Here is a 27,357-nt window from a genome sequence, read left to right as displayed (position 1 = left end):
GTAAATGGAGTTAGGATACAGATCAGCCATGATCTCAATGAATGGCGGAACAGGCTCGAGGGGCTGAATGGCCTACTCCTGTTCCTATGCTACATTATAGTCCTACAGGTAAATGCGATCGCACAGAATTTAAAGTCCCCCAGTAATAATTTTTGTCAGAGGGCGAGTCGGGAGTGTGATTTACACTGAGTGTTCTGAAGAAACAGCAGGGCTCATAGCACCAACAAAAGAAACAAATTCATCATTCGGGCAGCAACCAGCCGGATCCTCCCCCTCTCACTGTGTCCACACCACAGCTGGCTTCAATTGAGCACATACATGGACCTGGCATTGAAAGCCAACAGAAGCTGATACATTATGCTAAACGGAGAATCTTATTAAGGTGTCAATCTAGAGAAACCTTTTAATTGCGCGAGTTACTTCTTTGTATCAGCTATAAATCGGGAGGTGCACGCTCTGCCGACTGAGGTCTCCGGTCTTTGGAAAGAAAAAACAGGTCGTGGTGCGTGAAATCAATGGGAAAATGCTGAAGGACGTGAAGGAAGAGAGAGAGGCCTGAGGGGGTTAAAACCCATCATTTTCTGAAAGTGAGATCGCAGGTACAGGAAAAGGACCAAAAGCATTCTGGGTTTTAGAAATGGGAACACTGGGGGCAAAGATTGTAAACAATTTTACAACACCAAGTTATAGTCCAGCAATTTTATTTTAAATTCACAAGCTTTCGGAGGCTTCCTCCTTCGTCAGGTAAATGTTCATGACGAACATTTACCTGACGAAGGAGGAAGCCTCCGAAAGCTTGTGAATTTAAAATAAAATTGCTGGACTATAACTTGGTGTTGTAAAATTGTTTACAATTGTCAACCCCAGTCCATCACCGGCATCTCCACATCATGGGGGCAAAGAGGTAATAATAAATTTGTACAAGACAATGGTTAGGCCACAGGTTTGGGCGGCTTATAATAGAGAGGACATTAAAGCCATGGGGAACGCACAGCAGAGATTTTTAAAAATAATAATTCTCGGGATGCAGGCGCTGCTAGAAAGGCTGGCATTTATTGCCCATCCCTAATTGCCCCTTGAGAAGGTGGTGGTGAGCCACTTTCTTGAACCGCTGCAGTCCGTGTGGTGAAGGTTCTCCCACAGTGCTGTTAGGGATTTTGACAATGAAGGAACGGCTGATATATTTCCAAATCTGGATGGTCTGTGATTTGGAGGGGAACGTGCAGGTGATGGTATTCCCCTGCACCTGCTGCCCTTGTCCTTCTAGGTGGTGCAGGTCGAGGGTTTGGGAGGTGCTGTCGAAGAAGCCTTGCCGAGTTGCTGCAGTGCATCCTGTGGATGGTACACACTGCAGCCACTGTGCGCCGATGAGGGAGGGAGTGGGTGTTTAAGGTGGTGGATGGGGTGCCGATCAAACGGACTGATTTGTCCTGGATGATGTCGAGTTTCTTGAGTGTTGTTGGAGCTGCACTCATCCAGGCAAGTGGAGAGTATTCCATTACACTCCTGGCTTGTGCCTTGTAGATGGTGGAAAGGCTTTGGGGAGTCAGGAGGTGAATCACTCGCCACAGAATACCCAGCCTCTGACCTGCTGGATCATCATCACTAACAAACCAACATCACTAAAACAGATTATCTGGTCATTTGTCTCACTACTGGTTGTGGGATCTTGCTGTGCGCAAATTGGCTGCTGCGTTTCCTACATTACAACAGTGACTACACTTCAAAAGTACTTCATTGGCTGTAAAGGCGCTTTGGGACGTCCTGAGGTCATGAAAGGCGCTATATAAATGCAAGTTATTTCTTTCCTTCTATTTACCTTTCAAACCCCTTCATAATTTTGAGCGCCTCTATCAATGATTCCCTTTAATGATCTCCGCAGTTCTAATAAAAGGAGCCTCAGTTTCTCTAGCCTCTGCCCGTTCTTTGAATGTAGAATTTTTGACGTCCACATGTACCCGGGGAGCAGACGGGGCCTCGGTTTAACCTGATCCTTGTAAAACAAATCACTTGTGAAATTTATGTTCCAATCACATTTAGTTTTACTGGAGGAGAGTGACAAGCTTTCTCGTTTTCATGGTCACTGCTCATTCTGCTAAACAGCCAGGGCATCACATGCCAAATGTTAAAAGCCTGCTGACACCTGCACTAGAGTCACTGGTGAAGATTGGTTATTTTGGTGAAAGTATCGGTCGATCGTGGCACCGTTGGAATCGTACCGCCACACGGAGCATCACCGCCTTCGGCAACAACATCTGCCACGGACTATTTTCTGGTTTCCGAGCGAGAAATGGTAACAGATGGCCTCTCCGACACCATCGCTGTTTTTGCTTATTTTAGAAATTGCTCTGCTCCCTATAACAGCAGGGTCTTTCTGTTTGTTTTCTCTTTGAATAACCCATTTGCTCAGCTCTCCCAACGGCACGGTTTGTAAATGTGTGGCACGGTGTGGAACTAAGCCTTGCAGACCAGGATGGTCCCGGACTCGATCACTGGTCTGTGCTGAGTGAGCAGACTCCAGCTGCAGTGGATGGGACTCGAGGTTATCTCTGGGCTAGGAGGTGGCAAAAAAAAACTAGAAGGCCTTCCTGCTCCTGATCGCTTTCCAAGAGTGAGTGAGTGAGTGAGTGAGTGTGTGCATATTTATGTGTGCGTACATGGGTGTGTGAGTGCATGTATGTGTGTGTCTGTGTACACGTGTATATGTACGTATGCATGTATGTGAATGCTTGCAAGTTTGTTTGCATGTTCATGTGTGGATGTATGTCTGTGCATGTCTGTGCGTGTGTATGTCTGTGCAAAGCTGAGCATGTGAGCACGTGTGTGTATGTGTGCATGCCTGTGCATGTAAGCATGTGTGTGCATGTCTGTGCGTATGAGCATGTATGTGCATGTCTGCGCGTATGAGCACGGGTGTGTATGGGTGCATGCCTGTGCATGTGAGCTTGTGTGTGCATGTCTGTGCGTATGAGCACAGGTGTGTATGTGCGTGTGAGCACATGTGTGTATGTGTGTGTGGTCATGTGCTAAAGGCATGATAGGGTTCAGCTCTGACAATTTCCCTTTAAACAGCCTGGGCTCACACGTACAGACTGGCTGCTTGGGTAATGTGTCAGGGGGGTGTCAGGAAACTGTGGAATCATTCCCCAGCAAGCAGGCAGCACCTTCAGGGCAGGAGGGGAGGAAACTGGGAAAAAAAGAATCTGGCTGATTCAATGGTGTTAGCTGTGGCTCAGTGGCAGCACGCTCGCCTCCGAGTCAGAAAAACAAAGACTTGCATTTATATAACGCCTTTCATGACCTCAGGACGTCCCAAAGTGCTTTACAGCCAATGAATTACCTTTGAAGTGTAGTCACTGTTGTAATGTAAGAAACGTGGCAGCCAATTAGCAAGATCCCACAAACAGCAATGTGATAATGACCAGATAAATCTGTTTTTATGTGTTGGTTGAGGGATAAATATTGACCAGGACACTCGATAGAACAACCCTGCTCTTCTTCAAAATAGTGCCGTGGGATCTTTTACGTCCACCTGAGAGGGCAGACAGGGCCTCGGTTTAACGTCTCAACCTAAAGACGGCACCTCCGACAGTGCAGCACTCCCTCAGTACTGCACTGGAGTGTCAGCCTGGATTTTGTGGTCAAGTCCCTGGAGTGGGGGCTTGAACCCATGGACTTCTGACTCAGAGGCGAGGGTGCTACCCACTGAGCCACGGCTGACACATGGGTCATGGGTTCAAGTCCCACTCCAGGGACTTCAGCATAATAATCTAGGCTGACACTCCCAGCGCAGTACTGAGGGAGCCCTGCACTGTCGGAGGTGCCGTCTTTTGGATGAGATGTTAAACCGAGGCCCCCTCTGCCCTCACAGTTGGAGGTAAAAGATCCCATGGCACTATTTCAAAGAAGAGCAGGGGAGTTCTCCCCGGTGTCCTGGCCAATATTTATCCCTCAACCAACATCACTAAAATCTGGTCATTTACCTGATTGCTATTTGTGGGATCTTGCTGTGCGCAAATTGCCTGCAACATTTCCTACATTACAACAGTGACCACACTTCAAAAAAAGTACTTCACTGGCTGTGAAGCGCTTTGGGACGTCCTGAGGATGTGAAAGGTGCGATCTATCTATCTTTCTTTCTTTCTTTCTTTCTTTCTTTCTTTAAAATCGAACATGAATACACGGGACTTTGGGGAGAATGGGCCATGGCAGCTTTTGAGAAAATTATGCGGAATTAAGGAGTGAAAAAAAAAGTCTCAGGGCTGGCTGATTATGATGGAACAAGAAAGCAAACAGAAAGCTCAGGCAATTTTTTCCCCCCAAATGTAATGACACCCAAACTGTCAGTTGGCTCTTTATAGAAATAAATGTTCTTTCGGATCAGAGAACTGCAATCCTCAGCATTTCGGAAGAGCTGAATGGAGAGCTGGCTTTCTTTGGGCTCAAACAATGGCTTATCAGAGACGGGTGTTAATTCCCATTCTCTGTGTACGGTGTGTGTTGGAGCTGATAAAGGTGGCGCAGTTAATTAGCAGCAACCCAACAAGGGCCTAAAAGCAGAGCTAAGACTACATTCAGGAGCTGGGACTGATTTCATCATAATGTATTATAGATTAATGTCCCAGTGGTACTGTAAAATTCTCCGCATAAATCAAACCTTTTATTCACCATGAAAGCAGGCACCATGAAACAATGGTTGTATTAACCGTTTCACAACTGAAGGATTTTTTTAGTGACAGAAATAAAGAACTCACATTTATATAGAGCCTTTCACAACCTCAGGAAGTCCCAAGGTGCTTTGCAACCAATGACGTGTAGTCACTGTTGCAATGTAGAAAACACAGCAGCCAATTTGTGCACAGCAAGATCCCAGAAACAGCAATGTGATAATGACTAATTAATCTGTTTTACTGATGTTGGTGGAGGGATAAATATTGGCCAGGACACCGGGGAGGACTCCTCTTCTTTGAAATAGTACCATGGGATCTTTTACATCCAGCTGAACGGGTAGACAGGGCCTCGGTTTAACGTCTCATCTGAAACAGTGCAGTGCTCAGTACTGCACTAGAGTGTCAGAGCCTAGATTTTGTGCTCAAGTCTCTGGAGTGGGACTTGAACCTTCTGACTCAGAGGTGGGAGTGCTATCCTATAAAAAAAGACAGAGGGGAAATTCACTGATCTCACACTCCCAGCAAGGAGACTCCAATAGTAACTTGCATTTTAAGGGGAAGAAGTGTCCCAGGGTGCGTCACAAATAGCCATAAAGAAAAATGGACGCTGAGCCAGGAAGGGAGAGAAGGATGGCCGAACGCTTGGTTGAAGAGGTGGGCCTTGTGCAGGTTTTTAAATTGTAAACAATTTTACAACACCAAGTTACAGTCCAACAATTTTATTTTAAAATCCACAAGCTTTTGGAGGCTTCCTCCTTCCTCAGGTGAATGTGGAAATGAAATCCTCGAACATCACAGGTTTTTAAAGGAAGAGGAGGGAGGTGGAGATGGGCAGAGGTTTAGGAAGGGAGTTCCACAGAGTAGGACCAAGGTGGCTGAAGGCTTTGCTGCCAATGTTGGGGCAAAGTGGGGAGAGGGGGAGAGCTATATGGAAGGCCAGAGTCAAAGGAAAAGGTCATTCGGGATGGGATATAGGGCTGGAGGACATTGCACAGATTGGGTAGGGTAAGGCCATTCAGCCCAACTGGTCTATGCCGGCATTTATGCTCCACACAAGACTCCTCACACCCGTCCCTGTGAAGCGCCTTGTGATGTTTTATCACATTAAAGGCGCTATATTGTGCAAGTTGTTGTTGTTGTCTCCAAAGGCCATTCTAATTCATAAAATTTCAACCCCAGATAGCCTGAAAAGCTGCAGAGCATTTGACTTAAAATACACTGGTGACCAGCTTCTACTCCACATTCAATCAGCAAGGCCTAGCTCTGCCTGGTGAAATCTGGGCCTGCAGCAATGACTGAGCATTCCGGTGTTAAACAGTCTCTCACGACAGGGAACCTGGACTAAATCTGTTCTGCAACAGATGGCAGTCACAAACAAGCCAAGGCAAGCTGGGTCAGGTATCACTGCAGCCACATCACCTTAACCAGCTCTGACAGACCATCACCTTAAACAGCTCTGACAGACCATTCACAGAACCACTTTGTAAATCATTCTGATGCAGAATCACAGCCTGTGAGGCAGACAGATAGAGGGCAGGAGATAGAGTCACTGAGAGATAGAGAACAAGAGACAGAGATACAGAGAGATAGAGGACAAAAGACAGAGGATACAGAGAGATAGAGGGCAAAAGACAGAGGATACAGAGAGATAGAGGACGAGTCAGAGACAGAGATACGGAGTGATAAAAAACAAGAGAGGCAGAGAAGGACATGGAGAGTTAGAGAACGAGAGAGGCAGAGACATGGAGAGACAGAGAGCAATAAAGGTAGAGACAGACAATGAGATAGAGAACGAAAGGCAGAGACAGACACGGAGAGATAGAGAGCAAGAGAGGTAGAAACAGAGAGAGGGAGAGATAGAAAGTGAGAGATAGGAACAGAGTGGGAGATTAAGGAGGATACAACGAGGAATAAAACAAGGGAGCGATATATGATGATAAAAACAGATAAAATAAAAAGAGACGGATTGAAAGCGGGAATAAGATACAGAGAGAAAGAGAAAAATGGAAATAAAGAACGATTGAGAAATAAAAGAGATATGGAGAAAGATAAAGAGAAAGATGGAAAGAGAGGTAGAGGGAGATAGGCCTTATACACTGTGTGAGTGCATGCAGCTGGCTTGCACAGCACTGCTGGGCTGGGACTGGGGGACTAATCATTGATCAGTGCAGCAAGGTAATGGCGTCACCCATGACCTCCGCCAAATGTCACTATGGCAAAGGGGCACTGAGGGGATTCAGACAGCGACGACAGTGACAGCTGTCCTCAGGGGACGGCAAGTTTAAGTGTAACCGGCTGAGGGAGATGCTGATTTACTTTTGGTTCCGGCAATGCCTCGATTTTAAAGTTCTTATCCTTGTTTTCAAATCCCTCCATGGCCTCGCCCCCTCCCTATCTCAGTAACCTCCTCCAGCCCTACAACCCTCCGAGATCTCTGCGCTCCTCCAATTCTGGCCTCTTGCACAAAAATCTGTGATTTTCATCGCTCCACCATTGGGGGCCGTGCCGCTCTGGAATTCCCTCCGAAAACTTCTCCGCCTCTCTCTCCTCCTTTAAGACGCTCCTTAAAAACCTACCTCTTTGACCAAGCTTTTTGTCACCTGTCCTAATATCTCCTTATGTGGCTCAGTGTCAAATTTTGTTTGAAAAGCATAGAATTACATAGAGTCTACAACACATAGGGTTAGGGTGAGGGCTACATAGAATTGCAAAGAACTTACAGCACAGAAACTGGCCATTCATGACAACTGGTCTATGCCGGTGTTTATGCTCCACATGAGCCCCCTCCACCCCTCTTCATCTAACTCTATCAGCATAACCTTCTATTCCTCTTCCCCTCATGTGTTTATCTAGTGTTAGGGTTAGGGTTAAGGTTAAGATTGGGTGGGTGGCTGTATTGGTATCTGGATGAGTGAGTAGGCGGATTACTGATGGGTAAGTGGTTGATGGATTGATTCACAGGTGTGTTGATGGATGGCTGGTCAGATGTGTGACAGGAGGGTATCTTGATTGTTTAGTGTGTGGATAGATAGTTCCTACCATTTCCTTCAGCACCACTATCAATGTATCACCACAATTACCTAACAGCTGAAATGGACCATCTTGGTTCTTCCTTTCCCCAACCCCTGACCTCTTCAACATGTGAGACATCCAACCCTTAGGTAGTCGTGAGGCTTATTTGTATATTTGATGTGAGCAGCACTCCAGACTCTAATCTGTTGCCTCCAGATTCAAAGTAAGTGAAAGTATCATTGACCTACTAAGACCATACTGAAAGAGGAGCTTTCCGTCCAACTGCTGGTAGACCTCTTTGGATTGTAGTGCAGTGTCCACCTGGTCCTGGGTGTATGTGTAAATGACCGATCGATACTGAGTGCCAATATCCGTTCCCTGCTTCATACCTGCATAACAAGAACAACAAATTCCTTCTCAGTCACAACATAAACCAAGGGCTTAAGACTCATAAACAGATACATCTGGCTGAAACCAGCAAACCACATCAGCAGAATTTAAGGATCTCTATCTCAATTATTCACATCTTCTAAAATCAGCTACATTCGCGATCTCCTACTCTAACTTTTAGGAGCTCAAAGCTAGAGAATGCCTTAATCGCTCTCTGTCTTCCCTTTCTCCCGCAAACTCCAAGTTTTAAAACCAAAGTTTGACATCGCCCAACCACTGTCTCTTATTAATCTTGCCTTCTCTCCAAGTCTTGGTGCTGTCCCACACTATTGGCCTTTGAGAATCTCCTGAGTTAGTCAACAGAAAATTACATAGAATGTACAACACAGGAACAGGCCATTCGGCTCAACTGGTCTAAGTCGGTGTTTAAGCTCTACTCGAGCCTCCTCCCTCCCTACTTCATCTAACCCTATCAACATATCCTTCTATTCCTTTCTCCCTCATGTGTTGTCTATGTTCCCCTTAAATGCATCTATGCTATTCGCCTCAACTACTCCTTGTAGTAGCAAGTTCCACATTCTCACCACTCTTTGGGTAAAGAAGTTTCTCCTGAATTCCCTATTGGATTTATTAGTGACTACCTTATATTTATGGCCCCTAGTTTTGGTTTCCCCTGCAAGTGGAAACATCTATATGTCTATCCTATCAAACCCTTTCATAATTTTAAAGACCTCTATCAGGTCGCCTGTCAGCCTTCTCTTTTCTAGAGAAAAGAGCCCCAGCCTGTTCAGCCTTTCCAGATAGTTATAACCTCTCAGGAAATAATGTTACACAGTCAGACCAGGGCAGCTGACTGTAAGAATATGCTAGTGTAATAAAGAACTGACCTTAAAATCACTTCTAAGTAAAGATAATGCCAAATGAAAGGTTGGTATTTGGTTTGGTGGTCACTATGCATCATAATCTCCTTGAAAGTGGAGTCACAGGTGGATAGGGTGGTGAAGAAGGCATTCGGCATGCTTGGTTTCATTGGTCAGAACATTGAATACAGGAGTTGGGATGTCTTGTTGAAGTTGTACAAGACATTAGTAAGGCCACACTTGGAATACTGTGTACAGTTCTGGTCACCCTATTATAGAAAGGATATTATTAAACTAGAAAGAGTGCAGAAAAGATTTACTAGGATGCTACCGGGACTTGATGGTTTGACTTATAGGGAGAGGTTGGATAGACTGAGACTTTTTTCCCTGGAGAGTAGGAGGTTTAGGGGTGATCTTATAGAAGTCTATAAAATAATGAGGGGCATAGATAAGGTAGATAGTCAAAATCTTTTCCCAAAGGTAGGGGCAATTTTTTCACTCAAAGGGTGGTGAGTGTCTGGAACGAGCTGCCAGAGGCAGTAGTAGAGGCGGGTACAATTTTGTCTTTTAAAAAGCATTTGGACAGTTACATGGGTAACATGGATATCGAGGGATATGGGCCAAGTGCAGGCAATTGGGACTAGCTTAGTGGTATAAACTGGGCGACATGGACATGTTGGGCCGAAGGGCCTGTTTCCATGTTGTAACTTCTATGAATCTATGAATCTATGAATCTATAATATATGAAAGCAAATCGTAAATCTTTAATTCTGTATAAAGTAGTGAGATACCTGTGGTTGTAATGGATAACTGAGTTAATGCGTTTATATCTGTGTTACACTGTTTACAGCAGGGGTAGGAGTGAAGTGACTGAAAGAAGTGTTAGTCGGATTTGCAATGGCACAGAACTAAGGGATTGACTAGGTTGGTTCCATTATTTAATGTGCTGAGTCGGATACTGGGTAGATCACTCAGTCATGCTGAGTTACCCAAACTCAATCAGGGGGAGGAGTGTTACAATTGGACACAGCTCTCTTGGGCCAAGGAAGAGGCAAATCAGCCAAGGTTCCCTCTCCTGGTGGCTATCAAGTGACCTCGGCTAGAAAATGAGCATGTGATAGAGTTTCCGCTTTGGGCAGCGTCAGAAAATTGTGCCCAAAATGCGCTCGAAATTGGGCTAGTTAGGTTACACTTCAAGTTTCCGATAATCACAAACTTAAAATCTTCCATGAACCAGCGCAATCGGGCAGCGTAATAGAAAACAATAATTTTTTTTTTCCATTAAAAAGTATTCCTTGATATATTTGAGTGGTAAACCTGGTGCAGTTTTATTAATACAGCTGAAAGTGGGTTTATCATCAAAAATAAGTAATTTTAATACGGGTGTCCAGTCCTCCACCTGTGAGTAACCTGATTTAAAATCACTGAAAATGACTTTAAAAACTGATACTGAACCATTTAATAACTTCATTGGTGTACACTAGTCAGTTTCTTAGTAATTTTTTTGATAGTAAAAAACTGTTAAAACGTACCTAACTGTGCGCCTAAGAAAATGAGCCCAATTTGAAGAGCTTTCCTGAACCACGCAATCTCGTAATGTCCACCTGGGGGTGTGGCCAGTTTTGTGGGCGGGGTCTGATCCGGGTAAATTCAATCTTAAACCAGCGTAAGAAATCACGGAAAACACGAACGTAAGTGGTTTTGGGCGTAACTCACTTCCATTTAAAATTCCCCTACCCCTTACACTGGGTTCGGGCGATTCCCCTGGATTGCACTGATATAACTAGCAGTTACAAGCAGAAACTCAATGCCCATGTGCAAATGACAGGTGAAGACAGGCTCAGGGTTGGCTATGATGCCTTACACAGTCAAATATCCTGCTGACACTCACAGTTAGACTCACATAAGCTACCAAAGGGTAGCTGGCCAGTTGGAAGCATGAGCCAGTAAGAGCCAACATCTTCAGCGAAGGAAACACTGGGGGGGGGAAGGAGAGAGGGACGATATCAAACTTGTAAAACCAGAAGTTTTTTTTTTAAGTTTAGTTTTCACGAACGTACATCGATGCAGCAAACATCTGAGTTCCCAAATCACACCCACATCAGTGTAACTTTTAACATTCTCAGAACTTCACCTCACTGCAAATGTGGGCGTTTACTGTTTGAATGTTAATAACTTCCCAGCTATTCCGTGAATTAATATTCATAACACCCCAAAGCGCTCCACATCACAGGTGATGGCTTGTACACACACACTCGCACGCATATATATAAATAAATATACACACATATACATACAAAAACCAGCATAGCTCAAAGCAAATTGGGAAGCTTGTGTCATTAATCAGCATAAATTAAATTTGTCAAAAATGCCAGTCATTAAGATTGACAATAATAAGACTTTCACACAAAGAATCGGAAGAAGAAAAACATACAAGGTCACCATAATTACTAATTGCTTGGGGCTGGGTAGCAGATATTCCATATCAATTTTTCATTACACGATTATGAATGAGCCACTGTACTGTTCATTCCAATTAATGCCCCTGCTCACCCGGTAGTTGGAATTTTAATATATATTAAACAGTATTCACAAGAATAAGGTAATCCTATTAAAAAAAAACTTGCTTTCATTCCTGAAATATAGAAGCTTGGTGAGGTAGAAGTTTGAACGGTAAAGGTGCTGTTTTAAAGGGCTAGGCACCACTGCATGGGACGGCATCAAAGCTCAATAAAGTAGGACACAAGACGAAGCAAAGAAAGACAGACTTGCATTTATATAGTGTCTTTCAAGACCCCAGGGTGTCCCAAAGTGTTTTACAATCAATGAAGTACTTTTTGAGGTGTATTCACTGTTGTAATGCAGGAAACATCAAGCGCCCATTAACAGCAAGGTGATGATGACCAGATAATCTGTGTTTTAGTGATGTTGGTTGAGGGATAAATATTGGCCAGGACACCAGGGAGAACTCCGCTGCTCTTCTTCGAAATAGTGCCATGGGATCTTTTATGTTCACCCCACATGGCAGACAGGGCCTCAGTTTAACATCTCATCTGAAAGACGGCACCTCTGACAGTGCAGCACTCCTTCAGCGCTGGTACTGGGAGTATCAGCCTGGATTTTATACTCAAGTGTCCGGAGTGGGACTCGAACTCACAACCTTCTGACATCAGAGGCCAGAGTGCTACCCACTGAGTCACGGCTGACACCGTGTAAATCAACAAGCGTTTCAGCTTTCCAAATTGGGATGCTGACCTATTTGATTCAAAATTCTCCTCCAACTCTAATCTTACTGATCTTGGCAAAGGACCTTCCTCCACCACCTTGGCCAAAATCCTTCACTTACCTGAGTCTCCTATCCCTTCTAACTTTCTTAAGAAGTTTGGCTGTAAATTAAACCGTGGTATCTCTTCATACTGTTGACCGGAGGTCACCGGTTACGGTTACTCAGTAGTTTCTGCAGCCCCTGGCCAACAACAGTATTCTTTCTTTACATAACAACAGTGTCTACTCTACGCTGTAAAGTGCTTTGGAACGTCCTGAGATTGTGAAAGACGCTATATAAATGCAAGTTTTTCTTTCAGTCTCTCACTCCTGAGCCACCTTTGCTTCTCCTTGGACTTATTCTCATGATTTTCGAACCTCTTAGAAAGGGGATCCCTTTCACCCTCCCAATCATGCTATTACCCTTAAACTGATACTTTCTAAAGTTAAACAAGCCGCTCTTCACTCTCAAATTATCCATCAGCTATAAAGTTCTGGCCTAAATTTAAATGTGAGATAGATAGCTTTTTGGCAACCAAAGGTATTAAGGGATATGGGCCAAAGGCAGGTATATGGAGTTAGATCACAGATCAGCCATGATCTTATCAAATGGCGGAGCAGGCACGAGGGGCTGAATGGCCGACTCCTGTTCCTATGTTCCTAATCCCTGATCGCAAGTTTGATTTTCATTACACTGGGGGTCTTGAACACTTTGGTGAATCATTTGTAATTGCCTTGCTAAATTTTTATAAATCACTGGTTAGACCTCAGCTAGAATATTGTGTCCAATTCTGAAAGGATGTCAAGGTCTTGGAGAGGGTGCAGAGGAGGTTTACTAGAATGGTACCAGGGACGGGGGGTTTCAGTTATCTGGAGAGACTGGAGAAGCTGGGATTGTTCTCCTTAGAGCAGAGAAGGTTAAGGGGAGATTTAATAGAGGTGTTCAAAGTTATGAGAAATTTTGAAGGAAGAGACAAATCAGCCTTGGTTCACTCTCCTTGGGTTGTTAGGGAGAAACTGTTTCCATTGGCAGGAGGGTCGGTAACCAGAGGACACAGATTTAAAATAATTAGCAAAAGAACCAGAGGGGAGATGAGGAGAAATTTTTTAATGCAGCGAGTTGTTATGATCCGGAATTCACTGCCTGAAAGGGCAGTGGAAGCAAATTCAATAATAACTTTCAAATTGGATTTCTACTTAAAAAGGAAAAATTTGCAGAGCCATGGGGAAAGAGCGGGGGAGTGGGACTAATTGGTAGCTCTCTCAGAGAGCCGGCACAGGCACGATGGGCCAAATGGCCTCCTTTTGTTTGCATGATTCTGAAGCTAAAGCCTCTGCTAGGATCTGAAAACGTTAACACCATAAGGTTTCCCACCAAAGCTACGTTCATGGCCGTCTCACTCATCTCAAATTCCTCGATCTGCACTCTTAGTTGGTGACTCATTGGCCTGATTCAGTTTTTCTCTCCACATACATTCTATTCGACAGATTGTAAACAGCAACAAAGGGAAACAAAGAAAGTAATAAGAAGTGCAAAAAAAATGAAAAAAACTTGCAAGAATTATTAAAGCTAACAGTAAAGGTTTTGGTAAATATATTAAGAGAAAAAGAGTGATAAAGGGGAATGTGGGCCCATTAAAGACAGATGCAGGTGAGACTATAATGGAAAATAAGAAAATGTAAGACTTGTTAAATAAATCGTTTGTATCTGTTTTCAGAGTAGAAGAAGAGGGCAAAATACCAGCAGTACAAAGGAATCTAAAAACAAGAAGGGGAAGAACTTATTGGGTGCAATATAAGTTTTTTTTAAATGGTAATGGGACTTACGATAGACAAATCTCCAGAACCTGGTGATTTCCACCCCAGGGTATTAAAAGAAATAGGTGAGGAAATTGTGGCTGCGTTAGTCATAATTATCCAAAGCTCTCTCGGATCAGGAATTGTGCCTTTGGATTGGAAGATTGCAAACGTCACTCCATTATTTAAAAGGGAGGGAGGGAGAAACCAGAAAACTATAGACCTGTGAGTTTAACTTCAATTGTGGGGAAGTTACTGGAATCTATCATCAGGGACAGAGCGACTGAGCACTTGGACAGGTGTGAGCTGATCAAAGAGAGTCAGCATGGATTTGTGACAGGTAGGGCATATCTGACTAATGTATGTTTTGAGGTGAACAAGGGAGTGTCTATGGATGTTATCTATATGGACTTCCAGAAGGCATTTGGTAAGGTTCCGTACAAGAGATAATTAGCAAAAATAAAAGCGCTTGGAATTGGAGGCAATCTACTGAGATGGGTTGGTAATTGGTTGGGACGTAGGAGACAGAGAGTAGGGGTAAAGGGAATGTAGTCTGATTGGTGGAATGTGACAGTGGTGTTCCCCAGGATCTGTACTGGGGCCTCAGCTTTTCACCATATAGAGGAATAGAGAGTTGCATACCCAAGTTTGCAGATAACACTTGGTTAGGAGACACAGTAAATAGTGTAGATGGAATAAGGAAGTTGCAAAGGGACATTGATAGATTAAGTGAGTGGGCAAAACTGTGGCAGATGGAGTTCAATGTGGGGAAGTGTGAGGTCATCCACTTTGGACCCAAGAAAGATAGATCAGAGAATTTACAAAATGGTGAGAGACTAGAAAATGTGGAGGAGCAAAGGGATTTGGGTGTCCAGGTACACAAGTCACTAAAAACTAGTGCACAGGTACAAAAAGTAATCAAAAAGGCTCAAGGAATGTTGGCCTTTTGACAAGGGGGCTGGAATACAAAAGTGAGGAAGTGATGCTTCAGTTGTACAGAGCTTTGGTCAGACCCCATCTGGAGACTGCGTTCAGGTTTGGGCACTGCACCTCAGGAAGGATATACTGGCCTTGGAGGGGGTACAGCGCAGATTTCCCAGCATGATACCGGGACTTAAGGGATGAATTATGAGGACAGGTTGCATGAGCATGGCTTGAATTCCCTCGCCTATAAATCAGTCCCACACAAATATGGTTGGTAAGCCACTCAGTTGTATCAAGCCACTACTGCAGCAGTTCAAGAAGAAGGCCCACCACCACCTTCTCAGGGCAACTACAGATGGGCAATAAATGCCGGCCTTGCCAGTGACACCCACATCCCAAGAATGAATATTAAAAAAAATTAACGATTCTGTTTAGAGCTTTTGGGGTTTGAAGGAACTGACGAGGAACAATCGCCTCTTCCACCTGAAGGTCACTGTGCCCACGGCCCTCCCAACCCTCTCGCATTTGAGGGGGGTCTCAACTGTGGGATTACAATCTCCCACCTCAGTGATGTCTTCACACACTGCACAGTGCCAGAGAAAACCATGTGTCAACCACATATCATCGACGTTCCTCAATTTAAAGAAAGGTAGTGGTTTTAAAAGCTGTAAAACCTCTTTTAAAGAGAATTTCTTTTAATATATAATGACTAGCCGATCTCCCATGGCATTACAATACAACAACTACAACAGCTTGCATTTAAATAGAGCCTTTAACATAGTGAAACGTTCCAAGGCACTTCACAGGAGCGATTATCAAACAAAATTTGACACCGAGCCACATAAGGAGATATTAGGACAAAGCTTGGTCAAAGAGGTAGGTTCTAAGGAGCATCTTAAAGGAGGAGAGAGAGGCGGAGAGTTGGAGAGGTTCAGGGAGGGAATTCCAGAGCAATTCCAGGTCTAGGCAATTGAAGGCACGGCCGCCAATGGTGGGGCGATTAAAATTGGGGATGCGCAAGAGGCCGTAATTGGAGGGACGCAGAGATCCCTGAGAGTTGTAGGGCTGGAGGAGGATACAGAGATAAGGAGATGGGTCAAAAGATACACTGTTTTATACCAATATATACCATGTGACGCACAATATTATTCTATTGTTAAAGAGTAGCTTTTTGCAACTTGGGCGTCCCTTTAAGGTTACAAGGTGCACTTGCTGTGTGTTACTCAGGTCAGTGGGGTTGACTGTTCTTTAATGATACTTAGATCACCTTCATTTGGGGCTTAGAGGATTAAATGATGAGGACAGGTTGCACAAACTGGGCTTGTATTCCCTTGAGTTTAGAAGGTTGAGGGGCGATCTAATCAAAGTGTTTAAAATATTAAAAGGATTTGATAGGGTAGAAACTATTTTCTCTGGTGGGGGAATCAAGAACAAGGGAACATAAGCTTAAGATTAGAGCTAGGCCTTTCAGGAGTGAAATCAGGAAGCACTTCTTCACACAAAGGGTAGTGGAAATCTGGAACTCTCTCCCCCAAAAGGCTGTGGATGCTGGGGGTCACTTGGAGCTTTCAAGACTGAGATCGATATATTTTTGTTGGGTAAGGGGATCAAGGGATATGGAGCAAAGGCAGGTAAATGAAGCTGAGGTGCAGATCAGCCATGATCTAACTGAATGGTGGAACAGGCTCGAGAGGATGAAAGGCCAACTCTTGTTCCAATGCTCCTTTGTTCCCCTCCAAATCACACCGAGGCCTGACTTTGACAATTATCTCCTTTCCTTCATTATCGCTGGATCAATATCCTAGAATTCCCTACCTAACAAAATCATGAGGGAACCCTCAGCACGAGGACTGCAGCGGTTAAAGGAGAAGGCACATCACCAGCTTCTCCTGTGGCCTGTGTCCGAGCCATGGATTTGCAACTTTTCTGGAGGCAAGGTTTGGAAGCTGAGTTGAGAGTTCGTTGGACGGAAGTGTTCCTCAAGGCAGAGAGAGACGTTCTTGACCGCAATTTGCTGTCCAATATAAGCTGGTGAATCTTAAGAATATCATACATGAACATCAACCCTGCAATTGTTTTTATCATTAAAAATGTATTAAAAGTTTACAGCAATCCATTGGATTCAGTTGAGGAGCGGGGGAGAGGGAACTGACAATCTATAGATGAGTGCCAACATGCATCACTGCAAGAGGTTTGAAAACGTCTCTCCAATCCAAGTGACTCATTACAAGGTCAGAATGTTCATTTTTCTTTTAATTTCGACATAAATTTCCCAAAAGAAGCATTATCCAAAAAAACACAAACAATATCTTACTCCACTTGAGAAACAAAACTCCAAACTTAAGATCCCCACTGACAACCTTCAAATTAGCACGGTGATTCTTTTTTAAAAAAATAATTACTATTCATTATTAATTGTAAAGTACAAGTCCATAAGAAGCAACCAGAAAACTCCCCTGCTCTTCTTCCAAATAGTGCCATGGGATCTTTTACGTCCACCTGAGAGGGCAAACGGGGCCTCGGTTTAACATCTCATCCAAAAGACGACACCTCCGACAGTGCAGCACTCCCTCTGTACTGGCACTGGGAGTGTCAGCCTAGATTTTGCGCTCAAGTCTCTGGAGTGGGGCTCGAACCCACGACCTTCTAACTCAGAGGCAAGAGCCACGGCTGACAAATGGGTAGTACCAGCTCGACTGCTGCACGTACAAAATGAAAAGGCTGATTCAGCTGTTAGGAAATGGCCACTGGAGTCTGTACATCACCTCCGCGATCAGCGATCTTTCCAAAAAGAAAGTATTAAAGAGAGAAGGGGAATAAACAGCCTGTTTCAGCAAGCAGCCTCACAGTAGTAGAATCTTCTCTGCAGCCAAGTAAACACAGCCTTCTGTCAAAGCACACACAGCACACACCGCAATCTGCCTCGATATATTAGCAGGTTATCCGCCTCCTGCCTTAGGAGGTTAGAACTTAAGAATTTTTAGCAACAGGGAAAAGAGCCTTCAGCTGTCTCAGCCTACAACTCCCTCCCTAAAGCCCTCTGCCGGTTTCAGGATCTCCTCAAATCTTTGCAAACATGCTTCCCGTCATCTCTTCTTACTCAGCGCTGTCCAATAGGAATTGCTGACCAGCCACAGGTGAGGCTATGGCGATGTCATTTTAGCCACAGGCTCTAATTATAGTAGAAAATGCCCCACACACAATACAGGTAAATGTACTTCACACGGTTATATTTACTTAACAAACATCCAGCACCATTCAGTAACCAAGGAAGTAAAGCAGCCACAATGATCAAAAAAACGCTCCCACACTCTGCTTTTCATCCTACCATTTTACCACCAAACGCACAAAAAGGTTAAAGTTCACATGTAGACGCCATGTGAATACGAGCATTGAGATCACAGACCCAATGACAATGTCTATGACTCATTTTTTATTTATTAATCAGAAACGCAATTGGCCACATCTGGATTCCCAATTCGCCACAGGCGGCTAGCAGCTACTGTATTAGGCAACTTTGTCCCAACCCTTCCACTACTTTCTCCTCTGTGAAGCCCCTTTGGAATAGAATCATAGAATAATACAGCACAGGAGGCCATTCGGCCCATCGTGCCCATGCCGGAATGTTCTCTACATTAGAGGGGCCATATAAATGCAAATTGTTGTTGTAGGAAGATAGATCATTCAGTCCAACAATCAATGGAACATTTTGTGGCACTGGAAAAAATTCCAGAAATCAAAATTAAATTTCCACAAAAGGATTTTGCCTTGTGCCTGCCACTGGGCATCTTGAAGCGTTTTACAAGCAATTAATTACTTTTGAATTGCAGTGACTGTTGTTATGTAGGCAAACGCGACAGCCAATTTGTACACAGCAAGATCCCACATACAACAACAACAACATCAACAACTTGCATTTGTATAGCACCTTTAATGGTACAAAACGTCCCAAGGCTTTTCACAGGAGCGATTATCAAACGAAATTTGACAACGAACCACATAAGGATATATTGGGACAGGTGACCAAAAGCTTGGTCAAAGAGGTAGGTTTTAAGGAGCGTCTTAAAGGAGGAGAGAGAAGCAGAGAGGCGGAGAGGTTTAGGGAGGGAATTCCAGAGCTTAGGGCCTAGACAGCTGATGGCACCGCCACCAATGGTGAAGTGATGGAAATCGGGGGATGCACCATCAGAGAATGGTCAGTGCCTTGCAACTGCAGTCCAGCATGAGCCAGCACCTTCTGGAAAACTGGCTGGAGAGCAAATGGTCCCACTGGCTGCTTCCGGGCCAGGGTTCAGCCAATGCTCTTCTTCCTCACACTGATGGCACTTTGGCACGTTCCTCTTCCTGCACGTTTAATTAGCCTTGGCGAGAAGCAGTAGCTGATAATTATCGTATCATTCCAAACAACAGCTGTTAACCCAATTAAAAAAAGGAGCAAAGCTATCAATTACTGCTGAGGTACAGTAAATGTTTAATTAGCTTGCTATAGGCAAGAATATAGAAAACAGATGCAAACTATCCCCTCGAGGCCAGGTCACAGGAGAGGAAGGGTGACTTTTGGATTCTGTTAACGTTCCAATTACGTTAACCCCCTCCCCACTTTCCTCCTGGAAAGTTGAATTCTCAGGCACACAAAGGGTTGGAAAGTTAAAATGGTGTCGAGAGAAGCAGAGTGCCTCAAAAAGAAACGACAAACACCGCCAAAAATGGCTGTCAAGGGAGAGGCATAATTGGGATTATCTTCTCAGGTCCCTGGCTGCAAAAGGACAGCCATCCATCTTTGAAATAATACTTTCTTTTACCCTATTTCCTCTCCTTTTTCTCCTCTGAAGGCACTGGGGTAGAAATCGGACTTCGTTGCCCCCATTTTACGCCCACAGAACAGACGCAATGAGGCCCAATTTTGAGGACCAATGTCCTGCACCCCAAGGAAGCCTGAAAAGCATCTGATCCGAAATTGGATCGTGCCATTTTTCAGGCGTGCCTGTGAAATTGAACAGCAACGAGCGGGGCAGGAATCGGGCCCGCCTTGCTCAGGATTCTTCAGCGGTCTCTGCGGCCGCCAACCAAAACGTCACAGAGGTACTCTTCCCTTCCAACCCCTTTCGCAGAACCATGTGCCCGCCTCCCATGCCTCTATACTTTTGTCACTGCCAGTCTCGGCTACAGCTCCAACCCAATGCTGCTCCGTGAGACCGGAGTTCTTGCCCCACAGTGAAGGTGGGAATTTCTGATCCAACAGAAACTAACACAAGATCAAAAATTCCTTGAACCTGAGGCAAGATCACCAGGTGTGAGCTGGAATCAGAAGTAGCAGTAAGAAGGAAATCAGGGAGCTGAGCCGCAGTGATCTACCAGCCAGATCCCGTGAGCCAAAATAGCTGATTTGCCGCCCGGTGCGTTAACAAGTGTCCATTTATAACTATAAATTGTAAACAATTTTACAACACCAAGTTATAGTCCAGCAATTTTATTTTAAATTCACAAGCTTTCGGAGGCTTCCTCCTTCGTCAGGTGAACGATGTGAAGGAGGAAGGAGGAAGCCTCCGAAAGCTTGTGAATTTAAAATAAAATTGCTGGACTATAACTTGGTGTTGTAAAATTGTTTACAATTGTCAACCCCAGTCCATCACCGGCATCGCCACATCATTTATAACTATAGAGACAGGTATTATTAATGAGGCCCATCAAAAGCAGGGGTGTCCAAACGGCAACATGTGAGTCACATATTGTCCGCTAGCGCCCTGCCAATTCAACCCAGGAACCCAAGTATTTCTTGCTCGCTGGTTTGTCCCATAAGATGTTAGGACAGGTGACCAAAAGCTTGGTCAAAGAGGTAGGTTTTAAGGAGCGTCTTAAAGGAGGAGAGAGAGGCGGAGAGGTTTAGGGAGGGAATTCCAGAGCTTAGGGTCTAGGCAACTAGGGTGATGAAAATCAGAGCTGCACAAGAGGCCAGAATTGGAGGAGTGCAGACAATTGGGAGGGTTAGGGGAGGTTACAGAGTTAGGGAGGGGAGAGGCCATGGAGGGATTTGAAAACAAGGATGAGAATTTTAAAATCCAGGCATTACTGGACCGGGAGCCAATGTAGGTCAGCGAGCACATGGGTGATGGGTGAACAGGACTTGGGGCGGGTTAAGAGACGGGCAGCAGAGTTTAGGATGAGTTCAAGTTTACGGAGGGTGCAAGGTGGGAGGCCGGCCAGGAGAGCATTGGAATAGTCGAGTCTAGAGGTCACAAAGTAATGGATGAGGGTTTCAGCAGCAGATGAGCTGAGGCAGGGCAAAGACGGGTGATGATACAGAGGTGGGAGTAAGCAGTCTGGGTGATGGAACGGATATGGGATTGAAGCTCAGCTCAGGGTCAAATAGGACGCCAAGGTTGCAAACGGTCTGGTTCAGCCTCAGACAGTGGAGGGGGATGAGGTCGGTGGCTAGGGGACGGAGTTTGTGGCGGAGACTGAAATGGCTTCCTCTTCCCAATATCAATTGGAGGAAAGTAAACAACTTCAGGAGAGGAGGGAAGAAAATTGGGGAATAAAGTACTTCAGGAGACCAGGCTATATCTTCTGAATTAGGTGCAACTGGCATCCTATAGGGAATATCTTCAGGGTAAGACTTTTGTTTTGTTGGTTCCCGAGCTGTGCAGAAAGGGCGACCCAATCCAAAAATACCCCTCCAAAAGGTGGGATAGTTTGCATGCCCCTGTCCAGCTGTGTTGCCCCCAGCACATATCTGCTCGGACCTGAAGAGCATTAAACTACTGTACAAATATGCACAATTGGCCAATCGGTGCACCCCCCTGTAAATGTCCTATTGAGAATATAAAACCACGCTGAATCAGTGTGAAAAACTGAATTTTCTCCAACGATTGTTAAATGTTTGTCAGTTTTCATTTCAACTTGTCATCTGTTAGTTCATAACGTTTGTTTTCCTAAATCTTTTTGAAACTATTGTACAGCATTAGTCTAGACCAGCAGCGTCCAATCTTTTACTTTGATGGGTCACATAGGTGTATCACATTGAGGTTCAGAACCATGGATAAGTTTTAAATCCCTCCGTCCATTAATTTTAAGCTGTGTCTCAGTGAGGCGCACTCTTGCCTCTGAGTCAGAAGGTTGTGGGTTTAAGCCCCACTCTAGAGAATTGAGCACAGAATCTAAGCTGAACTTCACTGCACTGCTGAGGGAGTGCTGCACTGTTGGGGGTGCCATCTTTAGGATGAGTTGCTAAACCGTGGCCCCGTCTGCCCTCTCAGGTGGACGTAAAAGATCCCATAGCACTATTCAAAGAAGAGCTAGGGAGTTCTCCCTGGTGTCCTGGCCAATATTTATCTCTCAACCAATATCACTAAAAAAACAGATTATCTGGTCATTGTCTCATTGCTGTTTGTGGAATCTTGCCGTAGAGGAAATTAGCTGCCTCCTTTCCTACATTACAATAATGACTACACTTCAAAATTACTTCATTGACTATGAAGCACTTTGGGATGTCCTGGGACCATGAAAGGTGCTATATAAATGCAAGTTCTTTCTTTCTTTGTATCTCAAGCCATGATTATTAACAGATCTTGGTAATTTGATTTAGGATTAATCCACTGATGAAGCAACAACACAAAGAACAGCTCTTTCTGCACCCCCAGACCCACTAAATTCAAACTGGACAAACCAGCGAATAAGCACAAACAGGACTGAGTTGCCTGAGCTCGTGGATGCACATGAACCCAGGACTGTAAATTGGTAATCCCTGCTCAAGTCTATTCCTTAAAATGCAAGTGAATTTTCTTTCTGAAACATAATCGTTACTTTAAACAATTGGACTTTAGTGGACTGCAAAACTAGATAGAAATTACAACACAGAAACAGGCCATTCAGCCCATCCAATCTGTGTTGGTGTTTATCCTCCATACGAGCAGTATCCTAATCCCATGTCCCCCATTTTGTTCCCATATCCCTTTATTCCCCTCTTCCTTCAACCACCCATCTAACCTAATCTTAAATGTTGACATGGGCTGGACATTCCTACGAGCTGCTCCCGCTCCTCTGCCGTAACTTCGCCGGAAGTGCGACGAAAGCCCAGTTTATGTGTGTAAACAGAGTTTGCGCCACTCTTCCGACAAAGTTACAGTGGGGAAGCAGGAGCAGATCTGAGAAATCTCCCGGCTGTGGTCTCTGCTTCAATCACTGACTCCAGGAGTGATTCCCACAGCCTCCCAATCCACTGTGTAAATAGGTTTCTCCTGCTCTCTGTCCTAAATCTCTTACGTTTAATCGAATATCTAAATCTCCTCATCCTAGACTCCTCAATCACTGGAAACAATCTGTTTCTATCTACTCTGTCCCGTCCCTTCATAATTTTAAACACCTCTATCAAATCTTGATAAAACTTGGTGTACTGTGCACAGTTCTGGTCTCCATATTATAAAAAGGATATGGAGAGACTGGAGAAGGTGCAAAAAGATTTTCAAGGATGATACCAGAACTGAGAGATTATAACTATCAGGAAAGACTGAACAGGCTGGGACTCTTTTCTCTAGAAAAGAGAAGGCTGAGGGGTGACCTGATCGAGGCTTTTTACATTATTAAAGGGTTTCATAGGCTATATGTAGGGAAGATGTTTCCACTTGTGTGGTGACCAAAACTAAGGGCCATAAATATAAGTTAGTCACTAATAAATCCAATAGGGAATTCAGGAGAAACTTCTTTACCCAGAGAGTGGTGAGAATGTGGAACTCGCTCCCACAAGGAATAGTTGAGGTGAATAACATAGATACATTTAAGGGGAAGCTCGATAAACACATGAGGGAGAAAGGAATAGAAGGTTATGCTGATAGGGTGAGATGAAGTAGGGAGGGAGGAGGCTTGCATGGAGCATAAACACCGGCACGGACCAGTTGGGCCGAATGGCCTGATTCTGTGCTGTACATTCTATGTAATTCTATGTATGTAATTCTACCTAAATCACCCTGCGATCTCCTCTAATTATTGGTGAAAAGAAATATTCGGATAAGCAGGAAGGGCTGTGAAGTGACCTCCCAACGCAGGGCAATTTACCACGACTCACGATGCAACAGTATCACGCCGCACCACTCCTTTCATCCGCCATTTACTAAAGAAATTCCTTTAGTTTTGTTCCCTAATTTTCTGACCTCCTTCTCTGAAAGTGCCAACTCATTCTGGTGCCAGGTTCAATCCCGGCCTGTGCTGAGTCAACTGATCGCAAAGAGGGTAGCGCTGGGGCGTTACAATTGGGCCTCGAGGCTCCTGATCTAGGAAAGAGGGGTTGGGAAAAAAGCCAGGAATTCCCTTGTGAGCGCAGGCTGGAAAATGGATGGGTGTGGAGATAATCAGACTCAGCTGTGATGCCTTTCCATAGCTGAATAGCCTACCAACACTCAATGTCTTGGCCCACACAATGAAGAATAGCCACTTAGAGGAGGTATCAAAGAGCAGCCATTAGCCTGAGATAGAAGCACCACCGTCAGAGTACCAGTGAAAATGGACCAAAGAAAATTGGCACAATATTGGCCTCCCTTTCAGATGCAGAATTTAATATAATCCCACAGATTTAAATAGCTGATTAGCCAATGGAGCTCAGCTGGGACAGATAGAGAGAGGCAGACAGACAGAGTCAGAGCTAGAGAGAGACAGAGAAACAAAGACAGAGAGAGAGAGAGACATAGAAAAAGGCAGAGAGTGAAACAGAAAGATTGAGAGAGACATGCAGAGACAGACAGACAGCAACAGAGCTAGAGAGAGACAAAGACAGAGACACAGAAAAAGGCAAAGAGAGACAGCCAGACAGAGTGAGAGAAACAGAGAGACTGAAAGACACAGAGAGAGACCGACACAAGTGGACAGAAGGAAGCAAGAAAAAAAGCAACGGGGAAAGAAATGCAGGCAAACCGAGAGAAAAAGTGGCCATCAGCTGGCTGTGTATTATGGGCTGTTAATTGTTTCTACACAAACGACAAGACGAAGAAAAAAAAGAAGAGAAAACAGGAGCTTGTTACAATCTCATTAAATGAAAGCTGATTAATAAAGGTCTGCAGCGATCCCCAGCAGAGCCTGCCTCCTGCCAGCGTCACAGGATGTGCCCTGAATGCACAACGAGCCTGCCCGGCTGCCTCTCGTCACCTGCTGTGGAGGAACGTAGCTCCGAGGCCCGGCCTCGCTTTATCTCACCGCCGTCTCCCACGCGCGGCGGCTCCGTTATCTCCAGCCAGCGTGTGCGATCGCCATGGGGAAAGGGGGGGGTGCGCTGAGCACGGGGAGGGGGGCACCCACTCGGGGGTCGCAAGGCTCCCGCTCTCCCTGAGAGAGCTCGAAGGCTGAAAAAAGCCTGGCAGCTGAGGCAAGCTTTCCCCCGACCCCCCCAGGGGAGCAGACAGGCAGCTCACCCCAAGTGTCAATTCACACATTACAGACGAACAAGCAACCGGAGGGCAGACAGCACCCCTGGGATCGAACCCCAGCCAGGAGATGAAAAGAGCAGAACAAAAAAAATAGGGAGAACATTGGGGAATAAAAATCCTCACTGCCATCTTTTGCCAAAGTATTAGACTGCCTCCCCCCTTATCCTCAAAATTAAAATGTGTACAGCATATCTCCTCCCACCCCCCCACTCCCAGCTCAAGGTCACTTATCCCAATTGCACCCCACCCTCTGATCTATTATTCCCCTCAACCACGATAAGCTCCGGTCGCCTTTTTAACACACACGTTTTGCCACAAATGGAAGAACGGTCCCTTTCAGGAAAAATTAAACGCTCTTTTTTCTTTCTTTAAAATCGAACTCCGGACAGATAACCAGCACCGTCGATCAGAGCCGCAGCCAATCGGGGGGGGGGTGCAGTCGTCGGGCAGATTTCTGCCCCTGATCTGGGGCAAAGGTTAATTAAACGGGGGATTAAGTCGCTTCTTGCAGTCGGCTCCTGAAGCTTCCCCGCAGTCAGGGCCAGTGACTGCGTGAGAGATTGCCTGCCACTGTGTGTGTGGATTAACCCTCTCACTGCCTCAGAACCTCTGCACACACGACGTTAACCTAGATTTCCGTTTATGCTCCTTCCTTGCAGTTTACCATCAATTATTTAGCAATCAGAAAAGGAAAAAAAAAGAGCTCCAGTTCACACAGATCAACAACAACAACTTGCATTTATATAGCGCCTTTAACACAGTAAAACATCCCAAGGCGCTTCTCAGAAGTGAGTATCAAACAAAATTTGACACTGAGCCATATAAGGAGATATTAGGACAGGTAACCAACAGTTTAGTCAAAGAGGTAGGTTTTAAGGAGCGTCTTAAAAGAGGAGAGAGAGGTAGAGAGGTTTAGGGAGAGAATTCCAGAGCTTAGGGCCCAGGCAGCTGAAGGCACGGCCGCCAATGGTGGGGTGATGACGGAACTTAAGGGTGATGCTTCCCTTGGTTGAATGCTGTGCCAACACTCACTGTGCCGGTTCGTGCGTGAAGACCTTTGGGTGAGGTGCTAGACAGCATACAAGTAAAACAAACAGATATTTGCTGCTGGCACAGACTAGGATGTGTTGGGCATATATGAAGGCCTGGTTTGGAACAGTGCCCCAGCTAGAGCCCGCACATCGGGAGAAAACTGAGAGGAGAAGAAACATTTTAAACCATTGGCGGCCGTGCCTTCAGCTGCCTAGACCCTAAGCTCTGGAATTCCCTCCCTAAACCTCTCCGCCTCTCTACCTCTCTCTCCTCCTTTAAGATGCTCCTTAAAACCTACCTCTTTGACCAAGCTTTTGGTCACCTGTCCTAATGTCTCCTCCTTTGGCGCGGTGTCAATTTTTGTCTGATTACATTCCTGTGAAGCACCTTGGGACATTTTACTATGTTAAAGTCGCTATATAAATGCACGTTGTTGTTGTTAAAATAAAGATTAACGATCACGTTTTACCCTGAAATATTTTGATATCAGTGCTTGTACAAAGCAGCTCCATTTTCTCCCCTCAATGTGTTGTATTCTGTGAAGTTCGATCGGTCTCCTGGTGGCCTGTAAGGTCCCAGAGGGGATGATGTTCTGTGCAAGTAATGTTTTCATAACTCTGCAGCAGATCAGTCAGAGAGAGAGAGCAACAGGCACAACCAGGTGTGAATCTAAGGCCTAAAACTTTGTGTGTGTATGTGTGTCATTAGGGTGGATTGTTTTTTTATTCATTCATGGGATGTGGGCGTCGCTGGCAAGGCCAGCATTTATTGCCCATCCCTAATTGCCCTTGAGAAGGTGGTGATGAGCCGCCTTCTTGAACCGCTGCAGTCCGTGTGGTGAAGGTTCTCCCACAGTGCTGTTAGGAAGGGAGTTCCAGGATTTAGACCCAACGACGATGAAGGAACGGCGATATATGTCCAAGTCGGGATGGTGTGTGACTTGGAGGGGAACGGGCAGGTGATGTTGTTCCCATGTACCTGCTGCCCTTGTCCTTC

The 27,357-nt window shown here is 45.0% G+C and overlaps 1 protein-coding gene across 1 annotated transcript in view; it reads right to left on the bottom strand.

Annotated features, from left to right (window-relative positions):
* LOC137342879 (peptide methionine sulfoxide reductase MsrA-like) overlaps positions 1–27,357 on the bottom strand; it is a 63,521-nt gene that overhangs the window by 14,576 nt on the left and 21,588 nt on the right. The window contains exon 2 of the mRNA XM_068007052.1: positions 7,942–8,071. Within this exon, the coding sequence (XP_067863153.1) occupies positions 7,942–8,069 (128 nt within the window). The 5' untranslated portion in view covers positions 8,070–8,071. The remainder of the gene's footprint in view (positions 1–7,941; positions 8,072–27,357) is intronic.

This window comes from Heptranchias perlo, chromosome 26 (assembly GCF_035084215.1).
Source record: "Heptranchias perlo isolate sHepPer1 chromosome 26, sHepPer1.hap1, whole genome shotgun sequence".
Classification (NCBI taxonomy): Eukaryota; Metazoa; Chordata; class Chondrichthyes; order Hexanchiformes; family Hexanchidae; genus Heptranchias; species Heptranchias perlo.
Note: the sequence above shows the minus strand (reverse complement) of the source record. Positions and strands in the feature narration are given on the sequence as shown.